General features: G+C 35.7%; 1 protein-coding gene across 3 annotated transcripts in view; it reads right to left on the bottom strand.

Moving 5' to 3' along the window:
- TBC1D32 (TBC1 domain family member 32) overlaps nt 1-22631 on the bottom strand; it is a 230443-nt gene that overhangs the window by 111363 nt on the left and 96449 nt on the right. For all 3 annotated transcript variants that reach the window (XM_044249741.1, XM_044249731.1, XM_044249751.1), the window contains exon 23: nt 16333-16421. In XM_044249741.1, coding sequence (XP_044105676.1) covers nt 16333-16421 — 89 coding nt within the window. The remainder of the gene's footprint in view (nt 1-16332; nt 16422-22631) is intronic.

Here is a 22631-nt window from a genome sequence, read left to right as displayed (position 1 = left end):
GTCTCTTCAATAAATGGTGCTGGGAAAATTGGACAGCTATAGTAGAAGAATGAAACTCGACCATTCTCTTACACCGTACACAAAGATAAACTCAAAATGGATAAAGGACCTCAATGTGAGACAGGAATCCATCAGAATTCTAGAGGAGAACACAGGCAGTAACCTCTTCGATATCAGCTACAGCAACTTCTTCTAAGATATGTCTCCAAAGGCAAAGGAAACAAAAGGGAAAATGAACTTTTGGGACTTCATCAAGATCAACAGCTTCTGTACAGCAAAGAAAACAGTCATGAAAACAAAGAGGCAACCCACGGAATGGGAGAAGATATTTGCAAATGACAGTACAGACAAAAGGTAGATATCCAGAATCCATAAAGAACTTCTCAAACTCAACACACACAAAACAGATAATCATATCAAAAAATGGGCAGAAGATATGAACAGACACTTCTCCAATGAAGACATGCAAATGGCTATCAAACACATGAAAACATGTTCATCATCACAAGCCATCAGGGAGATTCAAATTAAAACCTCATCGAGATACCACCTTACACCAGTTAGAATGGCCAAAATTAGCAAGACAGGAAACAACATGTGTTGGAGAGGATGTGGAGAAAGGGGAACCCTCTTATACTCTTGATGGGAATGCAAGTTGGTGGAGCCACTTTGGAGAACAGTGTGAAGATTCCTTAAGAAATTAAAAATAGAGCTTCCCTATGACCCTGCAATTGCACTACTGGGTATTTACCTCAAAGATACAGATGTAGTGAAAAGAAGGGCCATCTGTACTGCAATAGCAGCAATGGCCACATTCGCCAAACTGTGGAAAGAACCAAGACGCCCTTCAACGAATGAATGGATAAGGAAGGTGTGGTCCATATACATCATGGAGTATTATGCCTCCATCAGAAAGGATGAATACCCAACTTTTGTATCAACATGGACAGGACTAGAAGAGTCAAGCAGAGAGTGTCAATTATCATATGGTTTCACTTATTTGTGGAGCACAATAAATAACAAGGAGGACATAGGGAGATGGAGAGGAGAAGGGAGTTGAGGGAAATTGGAAGGGGAGGTGAACCATGAGAGACTATGAACTCTGAAAAACAATCTGAGGGTTTTGAAGGGGGGGGGTGGGAGGTTGGGGGAACCAGGTGGTGGGTATTAAGGAGGGCACGTATTGCATGGAGCACTGGGTGTGGTGCAAAAAACAATGAATTCTGTTACTCTGAAAAGAAATTAAAAAAAAAAAACAAACAGTGCTCTAGAGAATAAAGATCCATACAAATTGAGAGGTTTTGCAAAACAGATGAACATATGGGAGTGGATAAAAAAGAGAGAGGGAAAGAGAGAGAAACCAAACCATAGGAGATTCTTTCTTTTTTTAAGATTTCATTTTATTCAATCATCCATTCATTCATTCATTCATTTATTTGTGGTGGGGGGGGCATACGTGAGTGGGTTAAGGTGCAGAGGGAGCGGGGGAGAGAAAGGGAATCTCGAGCAGACTCCATGATGAACGTGGGCTTGGAACTCCATCCAGGGTACCACCCAGGGTCTGACCAGGGCCTAACCCTACCACCCTGAAATCATGACCTGAACTGAAACTAAGAGTCAGATGCTTAACCACTAAACTACCCAGGCACCCCAAGCATAAGAAACTCTTAAAGACAGAAAACAAACTAAGAGGTGATACTGAAAGTTGGGTGGGGGATGGGCTGGATGGGTGATGAGCGTTAAAGACAGCACTTGATATGATGAGCACTGGGTATTGTATGTAAGAGATGAATCACTGAATTCTACTCCTGAAATCAGCATTGTACTGTATGTTAGCTAAACGTAATTTAAATAAAACATTAGAAAAATAAAAAGCCATGCCAGCTCCATGAAGTTTGAGTTCTAATGGTCTAGATCATACACAATGTGCATAGTGTATTATTATATTTTATATTATTTACCACTAAGAAAGTAACATAATGCATGATTTTAGCCTCTGAATTTTGGAAGCAAGATCTATGACATTTGAGTGTGCTGTTCTGAACTACTTATCAAGTAACCCTTACCTATAAACTTTACATGACCCAAAGGCTAAAATAAGATCTAAAACTCAGGCAGCCTTCAAGTCAGGACAATCTATTACTTGAGCATTTAAACTAGCATTCAGTGTTGGTCAAAGTCTTAATGGTTGATAAGATACTACATAAAGCTTCTGGCAACAGGCAATACAAGATTTACACAAGGTCTCCCATGATTTCAAAGTAAATCTATGTTCTCTTTTTTAAATAAATATTCTTGTTTGATGAACATAATCTCCAGCCTCATCCATCATGGCTACTTGGTTCATAAGCCCATTTAAGTAAGCACTAGGGTAGCTATAAGAGGCTGACCCATCAACAAAAGGAATTATTTCACCTTGTTTATAGGAGAGATCCCCTTCAAGGGCATTGACATGAGTCAAAAATGCCTTAGTCTGGATATATTCTCAGAAGACCATCTACATACAACTTCTATTTCTACAACTTCAATCTTCTTAAACGAATCTTCCAATCTTTTCTTTTCTTTTCTTTTTTACCCTGAGTCTCTGAAAATCCAGAACAGTCATTAGGCATGTTTCATAAGTTTATAAATCAATATCTAAAGTCAAATCTCCTAGACAAAATAAATAAGCAGATCTGCTACTTCAAAATTTCTCCTCTGAAAAGCTATTAAACTATAGTAGGCCAATTCTAGCAGGTAGTAACATATGCAGTACCGATTTTGTTCTTTCATCCTCCCTGGTCATCTAGTTAGAGAAAGCTTCCCAGGACTAATAGGCAGTGTCATGAATGTGTGCGCCACATATTCATACAACACTTATGTTCTCAGGGCCAGTTTAATCTTCTTATAAATATGACTTGCACTTGGTGGTGGAGTTATACGCATATAAAACATTGTTTTAGAAAATAATATGATGCCCAATGCCTAAAAAAAACACCATATATTTGCTGTTGGTTCAGAGTACCCTGTAAGACAGCACCTCAGTATTGCAAGGTACCATGTCCCTCCCACATGATGCCATACTGAGTTTTCAACATGCCATTCCACCACTATTTAGGATTAGCTACTTCAGGGAGGGAAGGGTACATTATAAAACTAGTGAATATTGTGGATGTTTGCTCAGTGCTTCTTTTGTTGTTAGTTTCTTGGTCAAAAGTATTGTTTTATAAATGTCATGACTTAATTTAGAAAAACAGCTAAAACTTCATAGGAAATCATCCATAATTTGAATGACATGAATTTTCTCATCACAGATGATCTAGCTAGGTTTCACTGAGTGCCCAAATTGCAGTAGAGAGAGACCAACACTGGACCCAAAATGTAGCACACAATCTGGAGAGATCAACCAGCTACCTTGTGGCAGGTTAAATACATTAAATGTCTTCTTCCACCTTATATGAAATTTGACATCCATCACCACCATGGTTCTATACCAAATATGATCTCACCAACTTACTGATGCCTTACTGAAAGTCATGGTATTCATAAACATGACTTCTGACCAAGAAACCAATTTAACAACAAAAGAAGCATTGAGTAAACATCCACAATATTCACTAGTTTTATAATGTACCCTTCCCTCCCTGAAGTAGCTCATCTTGGATAGTGGTGGAATGGCATGCTGAAAACTCAGTATGGCCTCAACTAGGACATAATACCCTATAATACTGAAGTGCTGCCCTACAAGATACTCTGAACTACCAACCAATATATGGTGCTGTTTCTCTCAGAACTATAATATGGGTCTAGGGGCTAAGGGGTAGACATAGAAATGATCATTTTCTATCGTTTTCTCACCCCTCAACTCTGCAGGATGCAGCATGGGGGTGGAGCACTGTCGTTTTCAGATATTATTCCAAAAAAGAATACTTCTATACTTCTACCACAACATTCCTCTAACCTTCTGAGGCTCCTCAAAACCCTGGGCCAATAAGCAAAATAAAGTAACTTTGTAGCCTAGAGGGATTGACCATGATCATAAAAATAAACAAACAAACAAACCCCACTACTGTCTAATAAAGACACAGGAAAGTCAAGTGTAGTGGCCAGTGAATACTCTGTACTACCTAATCGCCATACCTAGTAATAAAAGTTAAGTTAGACTATGCAGCTCCATACAGATAATACCATTAAGGATTCAAGAACCACAAGCAAGCTCTGGAATGCCTACTATATTAAAAATCCTAAGCAGCTGGGGCCGGTTGGGTATCAAGGGGAAACAGAATGAAGTAATTGGGTAAAGAAGTTATAAATATCAACCAGAGCCTTATATCCACTTGTAGAGATGAGGATTATAGTAGCTAACCATATTTTCAACCTTGCTCTGGTTTAAGCAAACACTTAGGTATTAACCAATTTCCTGTTCTTGATTTCGTTTACCTCCTATTTTACAAAGGATGTTGACTTGTCATTTAGTCTACAGGTGAAAGGATATGAATAAGTGACTGTAATTGAATTAACAAAGAATGAAAATCACCTAGAGATTTATGCTAACATTGAAAAGACTCTAGATCTCCCTGTCAGGGAAGACGGTGACGGCATTTTTGTTTGTGGGAGAAAAATTATTTTGCACAATTAAAGAGCGCTTACTGCTATCACTATTGTTTGGAGCTTTAACGCTCTGAGGTTTAAATGATGAAATATTTAAAGTGCTTAGAATCATACCTGACACACAGTAAGCAATGCTGTAAATACTTGACATTGTTATATTTTACAGAAACATCTTGAAATATATTACCACTAGACATAGGGAAAAGTAGGCAAATGGAAGAAAGATGTCTTATTAATGTTAAGAAACAAATTTGGGGAGCAGAGGAATAATAGAATAGAGATAAATGGAATAAGACAGGAATAGTAGAATAATAGCTCTTGAAATGGCAGAGAGTAACAGTTAACCCTTTTCAGCACCAATACCCTTTTCTCTCAGCCACACTAACTGCCTCTGACTCATGATTTCCAGAAGGTAAACCTCCAGTGTTCTACTAAAAGAGGGAGAGAATGGGGTAGGAGCAGAAGGAATGTGAGGGCATATCTGGATCTTTTCATTTCAATACGACTATTGAAAGTCTTGGACTTTCACCTATTGCTTTACTTCCATCTATATCGACTTTGGTTCCTCTGATTCCTAATACTTCTAAAATGTTGTGACACAAAAAGTTGCTCATGGGCCTCCCCTTGTCACCTTGGATTTTAGTTTTTCCAGCTCACTCAATCATTTACAACTACCCATTTGTTTTATAACTCTTCCAGTTATATTATGGAAGTTTCCATCCCTTACCAGTCTTGAAAAACTTCCACACCATCCTTTCTTACTAAGAAAATGCCTCCATCAAAACAAGGAGTAAACTAAGAAACAGGAAATTGGATCCTATGTAAAAGAGGATCCAGCTCAGAAGAGAAATTAAAAGCGGTCCCCTGAATGATGAAAGGAAATTTCAGAGGGTTGACACATAGGGCTCAAAGATCCTCCGGTACAAAATGAAGCAAAGGGAAGTGATACAAGGAAAAAAGCTGATATGTTGTTACCTGATGTCCTTTAGCTTATTGTATGTTTCCACAAACATGAACAGGACATGGTCCCTGCCCTCAAGAATGTGAAAACTTTGGGACTATAAAAGCATAACTGGAAAATAATGACTGTAAGGCATCTTGACATTTATGTTATAAAGCACTACTATGTATGGGTCAGGTATTACATTCTCTGGAACCAGACTATCTGGGTTCAATACCAGTTTCACTAATTACTTGTTGTGTCACCTTAAGCAAATGGCTTAACTTTTCTATTAGCTCAGTTGAGTCATTTGTAAAAATGGGAGATAAGAGTACCTATTTCACAGGGATGTTCTGAAATTAAGTGTTTAAATGTGAAACCAGTATCAGTACCGAGGACATAATGAGAACTATGTAAGTACTAGGCTGTGCTGTGATAGAGGCAGGAGTATATTTTTTAATGATAGTCTAGGCATACATTAGTGGATATATAAAAAAATGAAGCAAGTGTAAAATCATGTAATTATTAACTTCAGGAAAAATAAAGTACTAGTAAAAATGAAATATAGTCATAGTATACTATTTGGCCCATAAAGACATAATATTTATACCAACATAAAAATGTAAGCTTTTAATAGTGACTTAATCAGGTTTGTGATAAAACTATAGAGCAGGGAGAGAGGGAGGGCAGAGGACATCTAAATCCTAAGCTTCTAAATCTCTAAAGACAAGATAAAATCTAAAGTTTAAAAATCAAAACAAAGAGATGCCTTGATGGTTCAGTCGGTTGAGCCGCTGACTTTGTTCCAGGTCATGATCCCAGGACCCTGGGATCGAGTCCTACACCTGGCTCCTTGCTCAGCAGCAAGCCTGCTTCTCTCTCTGCCTCTGCCTGCCACTCTGCCTGCTTGTGCTCTCTGACAAATAAATAAATAAAGTCTTTAAAAGTCAAAACACAGTATAAACATGTTACTCAAAAATCTGGAGATAAATGATAGGAAAAACCAATTCAAGGAGACAAAAGTGACAACCTCTGAGGACTGGACTTGGGAGTAGAGATGGATGGGGAGAGTATTACTCTTCATTCTTAAATGCTTTCCCCATATTATTTGGCTTTTTAAACTGTATACATTTACTACTTTATTTTATTTAAAGATTCTATTCATCCACTAGAGAGAGGGAATGAGCAAAGGGGAGGAAGAGAGAGCCTGATGGGAGACTCAATCCCAGGACCCCAAGATCATGACCTGAGCTGAAGGCAGAAATTTAACTGACTGAGCCAACCAGGCACCCTATACCTTTAATACTTTAATAAAAATAAATAAAAAATAGTGTTTGGTAGATGTGACAGAGACCATAAACTAGTATCTTTTCAAGCTGCTCTGCCAAGAAAGATAAATATAGACTCTGTGCTGCAAGTACAAAGTAAATTTAAGTCACACAGAATCTGGACCCTTAGTCCTTTACTTTTGCTCAAACAGATAAAACAAAAACAAATACATTTGTTTTCTAAGCTCTAAATTGTTTTTTTAACTTCTTTTACCTTATTATATTTTATCTCTAATGTAATGAAACTCAGTATGATTTAATTTTTGTCATACAGAAAAATGTTTTGGGTCAAAAAATAAAAAGATTTAAATGCCAATTTGGCATCCCAAATGATCTTATCTTGCTTATATAAGAAACCTGAAACAAAATTCCTCCTGGGCGAAGGATTTAGGCTTAACAACAGGAAACATTCCTTACCTACAAAAATGGAGCTATTCTTATCGGGGAGGGAGAAAAAAATCAAAGTATACTCAGAACGTCAAGGCAAAAACTGTTAATCAAGTCACCTGACTTCTAAGACTTCTAAGATTTTGTGCTAAACATTAAGAATCAAATTGGTCACCGTTCTTAATAGATAGCAATGTACTGTGGGGGCCCTGTGTGGCTCAGTCACTTAAGCATCTGACTCTTGTTTTCATCTCAGGTCATGATCTCACGGTGGTAAGACTAATCCTTTTGCTTGTTTTCGAATTTATCTTGAACATGACAGATTCCTCCAGGAATTTGCTAATAATCCAAATCAAGTCTCACCACATGAATAATTCTGTGTTCTTAATTACTACATACTTTGTAGTATGTCACTTTCAAATATTACATCATTAATATGACCAAGTGGGCACTGTCCAAGGTATCTAGAATGGTTCTGTGAAGTTTAGTCTTAGCTATCATCTCCACTTGAAGAAATTTGAACCATGTTCTCTGTTTACCTCATGCCTGAAGTCACAAGCCCTTTCTCTCTATCCTACCACTTTTTCCTAGGATTTCTTCCTTGGAATCAACATATTTCATTTCTACTAACATAATGTATGCATTATGATAAATTCCATAAGTTACTCATTAACTCTGAAATCAAATGCATTGGCTAAGATATACACAAACAATATAAAAATCCAACACAAAAGATTTGCTTCTGATCACCACATACAAATTAGCTAGCAGAAATGCAATGCGTAATTCCCTACTAGTTGACCAAAACCAGGAATAAGACATGGATTACACACACAATAACTATACCTTCAAATCTGGAGATTAAAGTTTCTGATGCATATACAACCATATCTGGAGAGGAGTAAAGGGGAATAGAATCAGTTTGCCGATAAACTTATGTGGGCAGAGGCTGTAAAGAGCCTAATCACTTGCTCTAGGTACCAAATTCATCTCTATTTCAGAAAGTGCTATAAGATCTCCTGAAACTAGAAGTTAGTTTGGACTTCTGTAAGTATAGAATATAATTTTTGGATAGGCTGACCTTGCATGTTACGCACACCTAACATTCAATAAATCTGGACATATGATCAAGGGAAAGCTTAGAGAGTGATACGTAGATACAGGATTATAGTTAGTAAAGAAGGGATAACTGAAGCCACTGCAGAGGAAAAAAAGTCAATGTACTGAAGACATATAGCAGAAGAGAATTTAACTGAAAGGGTAAATAGAGGAAGAGGACAAAGAATCAGCGAAAACAAAGGAGAAAAAAGAATCCAAAAATAAAAAGAGAACAAAGTCACAGAATCCCCAAGAAAACAGTAGATAGGGGCTCCTGGGTAGCTCAGTCCATTAAGCATCCAACTCAATTTTGGCTCGTGTCAGGATGTCAGGGCGCTAGGATCAAGCCCCGTTGTCAGGCTCTGCATTCAGCATGGAGTCTGCTGGAGATTGTCTCTCTCTCCCTCTCCCTCCCCCTCTGCTCATCCCTGTTCATGGACGTTCCCTCTCTCTAAAATAAATAAATAAAATCTTAAGAAAAAAAATAAAGACAGCAGACAGCACTACAGCACTTAATAGGAACTCAATAAATATTTTTTGAATGAACAAGTTAATAAAAGGAAAAGGAGTCAATAGTGAGTGGAATATAAAATGGTACAGAGAGGTAAAGTAAAAGGAGTCATGAAAAGAGTTTTGAAAATGTGCCTAAGTTTTTAACATAGCAAGTCCAATTCTAAAGATTTATTGTAAAGATAATATGGGCATGGAGATATTTATTAAAAAATGTACAATGATTTTTATATTTTATATTTATAAAAAATGTACAATAATTTTTAAAAATAACCTACTTGTCTAAATATAGAAAATTAAGATGCATTCATATACTGGAATATTACTCAAGCCTTTAAAGTTACGCTATACATGAACATTTATAGGTATGACAGGTTGATTTAAAATTAAATTAAAAAGGCAGTGTTAAAACAATAAAACTCCTATTTAAAAAAAAATACATCCAGCAAAAAAAAAAAAATTAAAAATTTTAGCATGAAGAGGATAACAGTAATTATTTCTAAGGAAAAGACTAACAACTATTGTTCTGTTTCCATTATTTTCTAATTATTCTATAAAAATGGGAAATTCTTTGATTAAATAAGAATTTTTAATCCATTACTGATATCAATTGGTAATAGATCATCTGTTTTCTTCAAATTAAATTAAATATTATGTATGTATTTATGTGTACAAATACATCTGTATATAAAATCCAAAATGTGCATGGTTTTATAGTCAGATTGTATCTAATTTCTGATACTAAAAAAGACTACAAGAGATAATTTTAAAACTGTGTATTACCGATGTTAGTCAAATTTAAGTCTAGTTAGCATCTGGGTCACTGGGAATAAATAATTTTGTGATTTGCTGTGATAGAATATTAACAGGTATCTATGTTTGCTAAAATAACCACACCGGTTCTAAACTGAAAATTACTTTTTACTTTTCATCTTAAAGTCATCTTATTGGTCAGATTTTTTTACAAAGAAGGTAATCGTACATAAAACTGTTATAGTGGGGGGCACCTGCTGACTCAATTAGTGAGGCATCTGCCTTCAGCTCAGATCATGATCCCACAGTCCTGGGATCAAGTCCCACATTGAAGTTCTTGCTCAGCAGGGAGCCTGCTTCTTCCTCTCTCTCTGCCCCCTCACTCCTGATTCCTGTTCTCCCTTGCCCTGCTTTCTCTCTCTCTCTCAAATTAATAAATAATCTAAAAATCAAAAACAAACAAAAAACCCTGTTATACTGTGTATATAATTTACTGTTGTGCGTAAGTATAAAATAACTGAAATAGCAAGTGATACATTTTAAAAGGTGTTCTATAAATAAAGATTTCAGAGCTTTTTGTTTTTTGTTTTTTAAGAAAACTAACAACATGCCACATTAGAGTTTCAAATAAAGAATGAATAAGTTATAGGAGAACTATATTAACATTTCTTTAACCATATTAAAATTTAATGTGTATATTTAATGAAGAATTACTACATAAGATTTAAGTTGCTAGAAATGAGCAATTCTAGAGTCTCTAATTAAAACCTAATTTGTAGTTTCATATAAAATATTAATACTGAATGATATAAATCTTTCTCCATGAAATACAGTTTTTATACTGCAAAAATGAAGGCATGAGCTTAACATTCTTCTAACCTAAAGACGGTTAAGAAGAGCTTAAGTTAGTAAGCCATGAGAGCAGGATCAAAATTTTCCAGGGTATGTGGCATTAAAAGCAAAGGCAACAAAAGCATATAAACAGATGGAAGTATATCAAACTCAAAAACTTGCAGAACAAAAGAAATCATCAACAAAATGAAAAAACCACCTACTAAATGAGAGAAAATATTTGCAAATCCTATCTCATAAGGAGTCTATAATATTCAAAATATTTAAAGAGTTTACATAACACCAAAAAAAATTTTAAAAATCCAATTCAAAAAGTGGACAGGGGATATGAATAGACATTTTTCCAAAGATGACATATAGATGGCCAATAGCTACATGAATAGATGCTATCAGGGAAATGCAAATCAAAACCACAATAGCATCACCTCACACCTATCAGAATGGCAGTACTGTTGGTGGGAATGTAAACTGGTGCAGTCACTGAGGAAAACACTATGGTGGTTCATCAAAAAAATTAAAATAGAACTACCACATGATCCAGCAACTTCACTTCTGGGTATTGACCTGAAAACAAAAATATGAATTTGGAAAAGATTTATGCATCCATGTTCACCAAAGCATTATGTACAATAGCTAACATATGCAAACAACCTAAATGTCCACCAATGGATGAATGGCTAAAGAAAATGTAGTATATATATTATGGAATACTATTTAGCCATTAAAAAATTGAGGTCTTGCCATTTGCCACAACATGGATAGACCTTGAGGGCATTATACTAAGTGAAATAAGGTAGAGAAAGAAGTATTATATGATTTAACATGTAGAATCCCAAAACAACCAAACTCATAAATACAGAGAATATACTGGTAATTGCCAGAGAGGGGAGTGGATGGTGGGGGAAATCTGTGAAGAGAGTCAAAAACAAACTTCCAGTTAAAAAATAAATCAGTCATGGAGATGTAATGTATAGCATGATGACTGTAGTTAATACTACATTGCATATTTGCAAGTTGCTAAGAGAGTAAATCTTAAAAGTTCTCATTACAAGAAAAATAGTTCTTAATTATGTATGGTGACAGATATTAACTAGACTTATGTGGTGACCATTTCACAATATATACACAAATATTGAATCATGCTGTAACCTGAAACTGATATATATCAATTATATATCTCTATTAAGCCTCAACTTTGGAAAAGAAGATATTATAGAGGATCAGAACCTGAAGATGCCTTAATTTTTGTCTGTAAAAGACAATGTTCAAGAAAATAATTTGCACCCAAAATTTTCAATAAATGTACAGCTTTCTTAAACAAATTAAAAAACCAACAGATTTAGCAAATAAATGTTAACCAAATAACCAGAAAGTACCTAGCAATGTGGTAGACAGCAAAGTCAAAGAAAATGATATTTCCTTAGTAAGTTTAAGTTTTACCAGGATGAGAAATAAATATCAAATCTGTGGAAATGACTATAAAGGCAAAGGACACAGAGGAAAAAGACAAGATAAAAGTATGTTATCATAAGTCATGGAGGAAGTAATTCATAAAGCAACCTTTGCCTTGAAGGATGAGTCAAGTTTTTATAAGGTAACAAAAGTGAATGCGATATTTAAGACAAAAATATAGGTATATAGGCAATAATAAACACTGTGATTGAGGAGATAAGAAGTCTAACCTATTAAGCATTAGTTCAGGATGAGGAAAGGTGGAAAATAATGAACATAGGAAAGGTGTAGATATATTATGGAACTCCCTAAAAGCCACAAAGGAAGTATGGAACTCCCAGTTATTTAAAACAGGAAGGTGGGGAGTTTTATAAGGATGTGTTTCTTTTCTGCATTAATTACCTCACTTTTTTATTACCTTAACATCTGATTCCTCATTAGGTAGTAAGGTTAAAGAGAACGAGCACAAGTTATTTACTCATCATTACATCCCCTACATCTAACACAGAGCATAACAAGCGTTCAATAAATATTGGCAGAGTAAATGAAGTAGAGAAGAGTAAACTAACAAATTATAAATATTAATCTGCAGCCATATTAAAGAAGTGCTGCGTATCTTAAGTCACTACACTAAGCAACCTAGATTAGTTTAATCTCCCTCCTGGGTAGAGAGGTAAGAAAGATGGAGGACTTAAGAAAGCAGGTTAGGAAACGATAGAAGACCATCCTTCAACACAGGTGGACACAGGGAAGATGGGAGGCCAATGAGAGCATTAATGTCCTCATCTCTCACAGTAGAGAGTCAATCAATACTGTATAAAAGTGAAATATAATGTTCAAACCACTTGAAATGTTTTACATAATCTTTTTTTCTTAAACTTAGAGTCATCTCTGGGGAAATAATTACCCCTGGAGTGGAAAAAAAAAAAAAAAACAGTTACTTGAAATTCAGCAATTTCTTCAGTCTCACTAGTTTTTCTTTCCTATAAAATCCAGTTAGAATTTAAAATGGAAACTCTATTATGATTCCATTTTTATAAAACAATCTCCACATATCTATTCTTCTGTCTGTACATGCACAGAAAGATGTCCAGAATATTTCTCCTCAATGTTAATAATGTTACTTTCAGATAGGTGCAGGGAATTAAGAATACACTTACTTGATGGTCACTAAGTACAGAACTGCTGAGTCACTGTATCGTACACCTGAAACTAATACACTGGAATTAAAACTTTTAAAAATAATGTTACTTTCAGAGTTAGGAAGAATGTCACTTAATGTGTTATAATTTAGTTTCCTGTGTTGGTTAATTTCTTTATAAGAAAGATAAATCACTGTTTGAAAAGCAAACCAAAAAAGTTAAGACGACTTTCAAGACTGAACTACTGAATAACTAGTTGCGCCACTTAATGAGATGGAAACAAATTTATTTTGTTTTGTTTGTTTTGTGGGATGAGACCCAAAAGTTCAGTTTTAGACATACTAAGATGTCTGAGAAATGTATGAATTGAGACATCGAGAGAGAGTTGCATATCTGAACCTGGCAGCTCCAAATAATGATTAAGGTTAGGGATATAAACTATGAGGCATCTACTGCCATAAAGGATACTTAAAGGCAAAGATGTAAGTGGATGAACTTGGAGTGGAACAAAGAGGGAAAAAGTGCAACTTAGACAAAGTCCCAATTATTCCATATTGCAGAGATTGCTAAGAGAATGCAAAAGAGAAAAAATAGCAGCTATCGAAACAAAGAGAACTCTTACACAGAAATGATCTACTATGTCAAATGCTGATAGTTACAGTAAGAGGAGAATTAAAAAGAGAAGAATCTATTGCATTCATCAGGATAGAGGCTACAGGCAACTTGAGCAGGATGTATAATTCTGACCAAGTTATAAAGTCAATGTCAAATCTAAGTGGATTGAGAAGTAAAGAGATGTGAGCAAGTGGGGACAGTTTATACAGATTACTTGGTATGGTGAGAGGAAGAGAAACAGGACATGACTTCAGAGACAGGAGGTCAAGAGAAATTTCTTTTTGAGTGTGCTTCATTGTAAGATGAAACATGTGAAGGCACGTCTGCACCCAGATACCAAAATTAGAAAAGGACAGGCTAGAAGCAGAAACAAAGAGGATAGGAGGGCTAATCAAAGGAGCAACCTTCTTATATATTAGTCATTTATGATACAAGATTTTTAGGATCTGAACAAATAAAAATTTGAAATTTACAGAGAATGTGATACTATTAAAAAGTGAAAATCTACATTTCACTGAGCCCTGCATTAGCCTCATCTAAGTGCTGTGGCAAACCTACAGAAACTGTATTAAACTTACTGTTATTCAGAGGGGAAAAAAGTGAATGGAACAAGCACTGATAAGTATACAAGGCAAAAACATTCATGAGATGAACTATTGAAGGGAACAGTATAATAAAGGTACAATTAGAAACAAAACCATTGTAGAAACTAAAGAAAATGATACAGGTAAGAATTCAAAACACAGAAAATCATAAGATTTATAGAATACAAAGGCATGATATAAATTATCACTACTGGGCCCCAATGACCAACACTAGACTAAAATTAGTAGAAGACAGTAAATTATCTAACCTCAAAAGTATGATCTAAAAATATAACTGAATATTATGAGTATGAATTTTGAAATACAATGAAATAAACATATATCAAAGAAAAACTTGCTAAAAACCCACAAAAAAATAAAATACAAACTTTTCTTCAGAAAGGTTTGGTCTTTTTTCTCTCTCTTATTGCTGATACTATAAACATAGCAAATTACTTGGTGGCATATTGAAGACTACTGGGGTACTGAAAGAAGGAAGACAAAATTTACTTCCTAGTTAAACACAAAAATCATAAAAAGCAAGAAGATATAAAGAAACACATGAAGTAATACTGCTACTACATCTATTATGAGCATTTTTATAGTGCTTGCTACATGCCAGGTACTGTCAATAAGTCCTTCCAGTTTTTCTTACGCAATTCTCATAATAGTTCTATGAGGAAAATAATACAGTTTTCTTCCATTTTACAGATGATAACTGAGATCCCAACTCACACAACTAGTAGAGAGCAAGCAAGTCTTGAGTCTAGAAACCATGTTGCTAATCTAACCACCATACTACACAACACTATTACACATACCGACAATGCCATGGCAAATTTTCTCCTGTAGAACAGAATGACTCCATTTGGATACTGCACTACATTTGAAAAAAGCACATGCTATGTAAATTAATATATTTTATTCCCAGAGTTATTTTACTTCTTGGATGGCTTTTTACATGACTTAAAATCCCATGATTATTTTTTTAACAAAAATACTAGGGAAAAAACACTGTTCTTTATTAAAAAAAAAAAAAAAAGTCACTCACTATATCAGTTAAAAAGAAGCCAAAATCTATATTTTATAACTACAAAACTCAGAAATATACTTGCTATGCAGAAGTTCTACTGAGTAGATTTTTCCTAGTATTTTTCATCATTGCTTCCTATATGATGTATCTGATGCTATATATGACAAGTTTAATGTGAAAATACATTTGAAATAGAGGACAAGCTATGATGTATCTGATGCTATATATGACAAGTTTAATGTGAAAATACATTTGAAATAGAGGACAAGCTATAGTTTTTCTACCTTCTTTGAATTAAAAAGTCCAAAAATGAAACTCAGCTATTAATGGTAAAAAAAAAAAAATTTTTTTAAGTTTAAGATCTATAATATATATACTACCATCACCAGAGATTCTAATTTTAGAAAAGTGACTGCTTTATCTCTTAGGTAGAGCATTCTCACTGACACCCCCCCTGTTGGCTGAAAAGGTTATTTTGCTAGTGGAAAGAAAAAAAAATCACAAACCTATGAAAATGGAAAATGGCTTTAATTCAGCTAGTTTTAAAAGTGGTAATTTATAGGTAGGAAAACAAATTATAGGTCTATATATGACCAAAAAGTTTTAAAGATTAGAAAAACTGAGGTTAAGGAGTAATGGTTAACATCAAAGAGCATAATTTGAGCCTCCAGACAGATCATGCATCTTCAGGCCTCTCTCGAGTCTCTATTACGGAAGGAGTCCTATCAAATACCAACACAGGGACGCCCCAGTTGACTCCTGAGTAAACTGAAGAGTCTGAAAAAAAATGCCTGTTTTTAAAGAGGCATTTGTAATATAAATTAAACAAATGGGGAAGACATGATACTAATACAGAACCTAAAGGTAGACAAAGCGATTATATAAAAACCTAATACCTATATTTATTTTGTCTATAAAGTTATCATTTACCTTTAAACATGCTTTAAAAATTAGCTCATTTTAAATACTTTTTGAAAGTATATAGAACATATGCTTAACCGTTTCTGCAAGATAGAAAATGTACCTCAAATAAAATTTAGTGCCTTACCTTAGACCAAAGATGTGTGATTGTTCATAGTTGAATAAAGAACGAATCTTAGCTTCTGAATTCAAAATTATAAGTCTATCTATAATATCCTGAAAAAGAAAGACTTAGAGTGAGACTGTGGTTGACTGAAACCATTAAAAAAAAAAAAAAAAAAAACTCAAGAAAGATTAAGATCTATGGTTCTCAAACTTGGCTTTATATTTGATCACTTAAGGAGCAGTTTAAAAAAAAAATTACCAATGCCCAAGTCTCACCATTAGAGACTCTGAATTAATTGGTCTTGGTGTGTCTGAGCATCAAGATTTGTTAAAGTTTGTGAAACAAGTCATCTCATGTTTAGCCAAAGTGGAGAATCACTAATTTTTACCTCATTCTGGTACTGTGTGAGCAACTTATACAACCAGCTAAATACTGACCAAACTGTTAAAAAAAAATGTAAACTACTTTGAAAAACAAATATGAAATCTATAAATGTGAAGCATGAACAGTGGATTTGAATAGTTTTATCTAATAGCTGAAACTTTGTTGAGTCTCTGCTCATGTAAATCAGTGGTTTCCAACCCTGGTTGAACACTGGAATCACCTAGAGAACTTCAAAAAGAAAATTATATTTACATATACATGACTAATGCCCAAGCTCTCTCTACCCCAGACCAATTTAGTCAATATCCTTGGGGGTGTGATTTTGACATTAATAACCTTTAAAAGATTCCCAAGTTGTTACAATGTGTAGCCAGGCTTAAAAATCATGATGCAAGTGCAGGGAGAACCTGAGGACCCAGGTGCCACCAGCCATCCCAAACCCTGACAGTGTAACCCTCCTATGCAATTCTGAGCACTCTCTAAAAGTCTTTCTTTTTAGAATGCCCCGCTTTGTGTAGATCTTTGGGTTTAGGCCTAAGAAATTTATTCATAGATGTATACTTGTCTCTCTCATTGTTCATTTTCTTGACCAAGAAACTTGCTACACCCCAGTGAGTTCTAATGAAGACATTTCTGTAAACAATAGGTAAAAAGGCAGGTTTTGCCAGGGAGTAAATATCTACAGAGGTCTACATGGATGATAGTACAAATATCATATCATCAAATAAATAAGAAGCATGGAAATGACTTTGCAAGGCTGAGGAAATAAGCTTTCAAAAAACACAAATCAAAACACAGTAAAAACTAGATTTTGTGCCAACTTGTATAATAAAAGTTTATACCTAACACTTAGGAATGCATGCATTTATTATTGTTATACGGATAGCCTGTAAAAATGTGTAAATACTAACACAAAAGTTTATAATCAGCAAACATTATATAAACTGCCTAACATGAAGGATAAAAAGATTGCCATCTGAAAATCTGTCATTTTGTTTGCTTCTAGCTGGGCACTCCTCTCTCAAACTTTATGATAGAACATGAACTAAGTAATTCATTCATATTCCCAGCTTCACATTCAGATTCTCAATAATATATCCACTCTCTTCCTTCTCTTAATCTCTCCTTTGACAGTCCTGATTAGGCACAGTGACAGAGCCATGGGGCTCTCCTTGACTTGTCTAGGCACCTGATTACTATTAAGTAATCCCCATATATATGGAGAAACTTGTTTGCCAGGTGTTTCTGCAAACAGGTAGATACTTTTACTGCTAAAAATAATTTAAGAAATTATCACTGTTTTATCATCATCTTCACAGATTAATCTAGAATTATGTATCACTGGCCTTCTCTTATCTGAGAGAAGAGAATCTGCCCATCAGTTCTATGATCGTAGCTTTTGGAAGGATTACTCTGGACTTCTCTTCATTAGTAGGATACTACTAGTATAGGTGACTGAAATTTGTCTAACTCTCTGGATACTAAGCTCAGACTCTGACAGAGAGTGACACTTTGGGACTCTATAAAGTTCTAGTTCCAAATGCGGAGTACTAGATATTTTAAAAATAAAAGAGGTAGAAAATATATTACCAGCAAGCTAATAGAAGAGTGGATTGCAGTGATCTATCAATGATAATGCATTTTCAGAGAACAAATGTTACGGTAAATAATTTGTTCTTTAAAGAGGATTACATTGATGGATCACCACTTAGGGAAGAAAATGAAACTCCTGGGAAGCCTGCCTTATGGAGGACTTCAGTTTCTAAGCACTGCAACAAGTGTCAATAAGGCAATCAGTTTTCTAAATCAAGCAGCATCTTCCTAACAATGAACAAGTGGCAAGTAAGGCCTGGGACTCAAAAAAACAAAAACAAGTCTGAAATTCTTTTTAAAGGATACTGCCCAACTAGAAAATAAACTGTGATCTAGTAGGCCAGAATGAAACCAAAACTAGGAAAACAAAGGAATATCCATTCACACAAATACATACATGCCTGAGTGCCTGCTGTTTACAAGTGTCCCAATGGTCATGTGTGTATTACCTCTTTTCACTTCAGAAAGGGATAAGTGCAAGGTAAGGGACAGATCAGTTATAATGCCAATACTCCTGCACCTGCACCACTAGGCGTGGCTTGTGACTGGTTAGCTCATGAACATCCTCAAACAAAACTCAACCTTTAAGGTTCTTCCTTGAGATTTTTCAAGTGAGAGGGCTCTTAATCTATTCTGGCTGCTGTAACAGAGTACAATAGACTGGGTGGCTTATAAACAACAGAAATTTTATTTTTCTTTTTTTTTATTTTTTTAAGAGATTTTTATTTATTTATTTGACAGGGAGAGATCACAAGTAGGCAGAGAGGCAGGCAGAAAGAGAGCAGAGGAAGCAGGCTCCCTGCCGAGCAGAGAGCCCGATGCGGGACTCGATCCCAGGACCCTGAGATCATGACCCAGGCCGAAGGCAGAGGCCTAACCCGCTGAGCCACCCAGGTGCCCCAGAAATTTTATTTCTTACAGTTCTGGATGCTGAGAGGTCCAAAATCAAGGCAACAGATTTTGTGTCTGGCAAGGACCCACTTTCTGGTTTTTAGATAGTCATCTTTTCACTGTGCCCTCACATGGAAGAAGAGGTAAGAAATTTCTCTAGAGTCCTTTTTTTTTTTCAATTATCCAAAACCACACCTTGGATAAACCTCATTAGCTACGATATTGCCACTGTGCAAAACTGGAGTCTATAATGTTTTAAAGGTACTAATCACTTCCTGAAGGCCCACCCCCAAATATCACATTGGGGATTAAGTTTCAACATAAGTATTCTGGGGGTACACATTCAGTCTATAAGAGGGAAGGAGAGGAAAAGGCCACTCTCCTGTTTGGTAACCTAGTGAGTTACACTGTGACCCCAACAAAAGATATGTCCACATCCTAATCTCCGGAACCTATGATTGTTACCCTATTTGGCAAAAGAGTGTTTGAACTAGGTAATTAAGAATTCTGAGATAAGATCATTCTGGATTAACCCAAGTGGGCCCTGAGACTGTGACAGATATCCTTAGAAGGGAAAGACAAAGGGAGATTTAAGACAGATGAGGGAGAAAATCTTGTGAAGATGGAGGGCAGAAACTGGAGTTATGTTAGCAAAAAGACATGAAATGCCTGGAACAACCAGAAGCTGGAGGAGGCAATGAAGAATTCTCCCCTGGAGCCTTTAGAGAGAAAGTGTCCCTATTAAAACCTTGATTTTAGACATCTGGCCTCCAGAACTGTAAGAGAATAAATTTCTGTTGTTGTCATCTACCCAGTTTGTGGTCATTTGTTATGACAGCCCTAGAAAACAACAACAAGGGGAAATGGTGAAGATGTCAGTATAAAGTAACAGGTAGTCCTGTGTACTCTCCTATAGAGAACACCATCTGGAGAAGAAAACACTAATGATAATTATACCAGGCAATTCTATAGCATTTATTATCTGCCAAGCAGTGACTTGAACTTTTATATTTCATTTAATTCTTACAACAAACCTGGGAAAGGAACATTACTGGTCTCTTTTAACAGAAAATTAAAGTTCATCTTGTCTGAAGTCACACAGTTTCTAGAAGGCAGAACTGGGAATCTAATCCAGGCAGTCTGGCTTCAGAATACAAACTCTTAACCACTACACTATGCATAGCTTTCAATAAAGCCAAGATAGGCAGTAACAGGACAAGATGACACAGATAGACAAATGTGAATCTACCTTCGAAGTTCTATTTCTACTTGTCCTCGTTTTTTGTTTTGTTCTTTGCTCTTGTGACACAATGAAGTCCACAAATATTTAATTTAGCATATACTGCACACCTACTGTGTGCCAGGCATTATGCTAAATACTGCAAACATAGTCTCAGGGTTGAAAAAGAGCTTAAAGATTATGTGCTACAACCATCCAATACGTTTTTGGATCTGATCTGCAGTATCTCCACCAAGAAGAACCAAGATAAGGAACTCACAGAATCCCAAGGTAGCCTATCTTGCTTTTAGTCAGCTCTGACAATTAGCAAGTTCTCCCTTAGGTTAATTCACTGTTTACACTCCTTGGTTATGCAAAGGGAACTATAATCAGCTATCCCCTCTTATTAAGAACATGGAATACTCTTGTCACCAGTACTGGGATCCAAATTTCCCAGTTATCTCCCACATCATGACTCTACACAAGCTGCAGAGTTTATTAGAGCCAATATATTTTCTTATGCAGGTCAATAAATATCCTCTTCTGCTGAAACTAATTCAAACTGAGTTTCTCCAATAACTAAAGAGGTCCTACCTAATACATCACTTATATAGCTGCAAATTAAGTGAAAGGGGCTGGAGAACAACCAAGATTGTATTTGTTAAAAGACATATTAGAAATATTAGAAAACAGAATATTTTTTTATTGACCTTTAACTTACTAAAGTACAACTTGAGAGTTGTTTGCAGAACCCTGAGTTTTGGTAGATACCTGATATGAAATCATGAGAAGTTAAGGTCTAACATCCCTAAAATATAAAGAATTCCTCAAAACTAAGAAAAAGAAAACAAATAGAAAATTATTAAAAATAAATTGAAACACCATTGAGAAGTCATCAATGGCCATTAAGCATAAGAAAAAAATGTGCTATTCACAAGAAAAACATACATTAACACTTTCCTCAGGTCAGATATCTACACCTCTGATCACATAAACAACTTAATGAGACTGTTAGAAAACAGTAACTATTATACCTCATTGATGGGAAAGCAGAACGATTACTCCCTGTGAATAAAAATCTAGCAATATATACTAAAATTACATATGAATTTACCTTTCAACCCAGCAATCCCACTTCTAGAAATCTAGCTCAAATATACTATCTATAATAGGCAGAATGTAAGAGGCCTCAAGATTCTCAGGCCTTAAACACTAGTGCATGTATTGCTATGAAGAGATTTTTGCGGAAGTCCTTAATTGATTTTAAAATAGGAGATTATCTGAGTGGCTCTGATATCACTGCAAGAGCCATTTAAAAGAAAAGAATTTTCTTGGGCTGTTCACAGAAGAGGAGATTCAAAGCATGAAAGGATGTGGAGAAAGGGGAACCCTCTTACACTGTTGGTGGGAATGCAAGTTGGTGCAGCCTCTTTGGAGAACAGTGTGGAGATTCCTCAAGAAATTAAAAATAGAACTTCCCTATGACCCTGCAATTGCACTCCTGGGTATTTACCCCAAAGATACAGATGTTGTGAAAAGAAGGGCCATCTGTACCCCAATGTTTACAGCAGCAATGGCCACGGTCGCCAAACTATGGAAAGAACCAAGATGCCCTTCAACGGACGAATGGATAAGGAAGATGTGGTCCATATACACTATGGAGTATTATGCCTCCATCAGAAAGGACGAATACTCAACTTTTGTAGCAACATGGACGGGACTGGAAGAGATTATGCTGAGTGAAATAAATCAAGCAGAGAGAGTCAATTATCATATGGTCTCACTTATTTGTGGAGCATATTTGTTATGTGGAGCATAACAAATAGCATGGAGGACAAGGGGTGTTAGAGAGGAGAATGGAGTTGGGAGAAATTGGAAGGGGAGGTGAACCATGAGAGGCTATGGACTCTGAAAAACAATCTGAGGGGTTTGAAGTGGCGGGGGGGTGGGAGGTTGGGGTACCGGGTGGTGGGTATTATGGAGGGCACGGATTGCATGGAGCACTGGGTGTGGTGAAAAAATAATGAATACGGTTTTTCTGAAAATAAATAAATTAATTTATTAAAAAAAAAAAAAAAGCAGGAAAGGGATTTGATAGGAGGGAGTTTGTTCACAGCTGAAATGGAGGGGGCCACAGGACAAAGCCCCAAGGGCAACTCTTGGCTGACAGCCCCCAAAAAGCCAGGCACTTTAGTCCTCCAACCTAAGAAACTGAATCCTGCCCAGAATTAAT

The sequence above is a fragment of the Neovison vison genome, chromosome 1 (genome assembly GCF_020171115.1).
Source record: "Neovison vison isolate M4711 chromosome 1, ASM_NN_V1, whole genome shotgun sequence".
In the NCBI taxonomy this organism is placed as follows: Eukaryota; Metazoa; Chordata; class Mammalia; order Carnivora; family Mustelidae; genus Neogale; species Neogale vison.
This window is presented reverse-complemented; position numbering and strand designations above follow the sequence as displayed.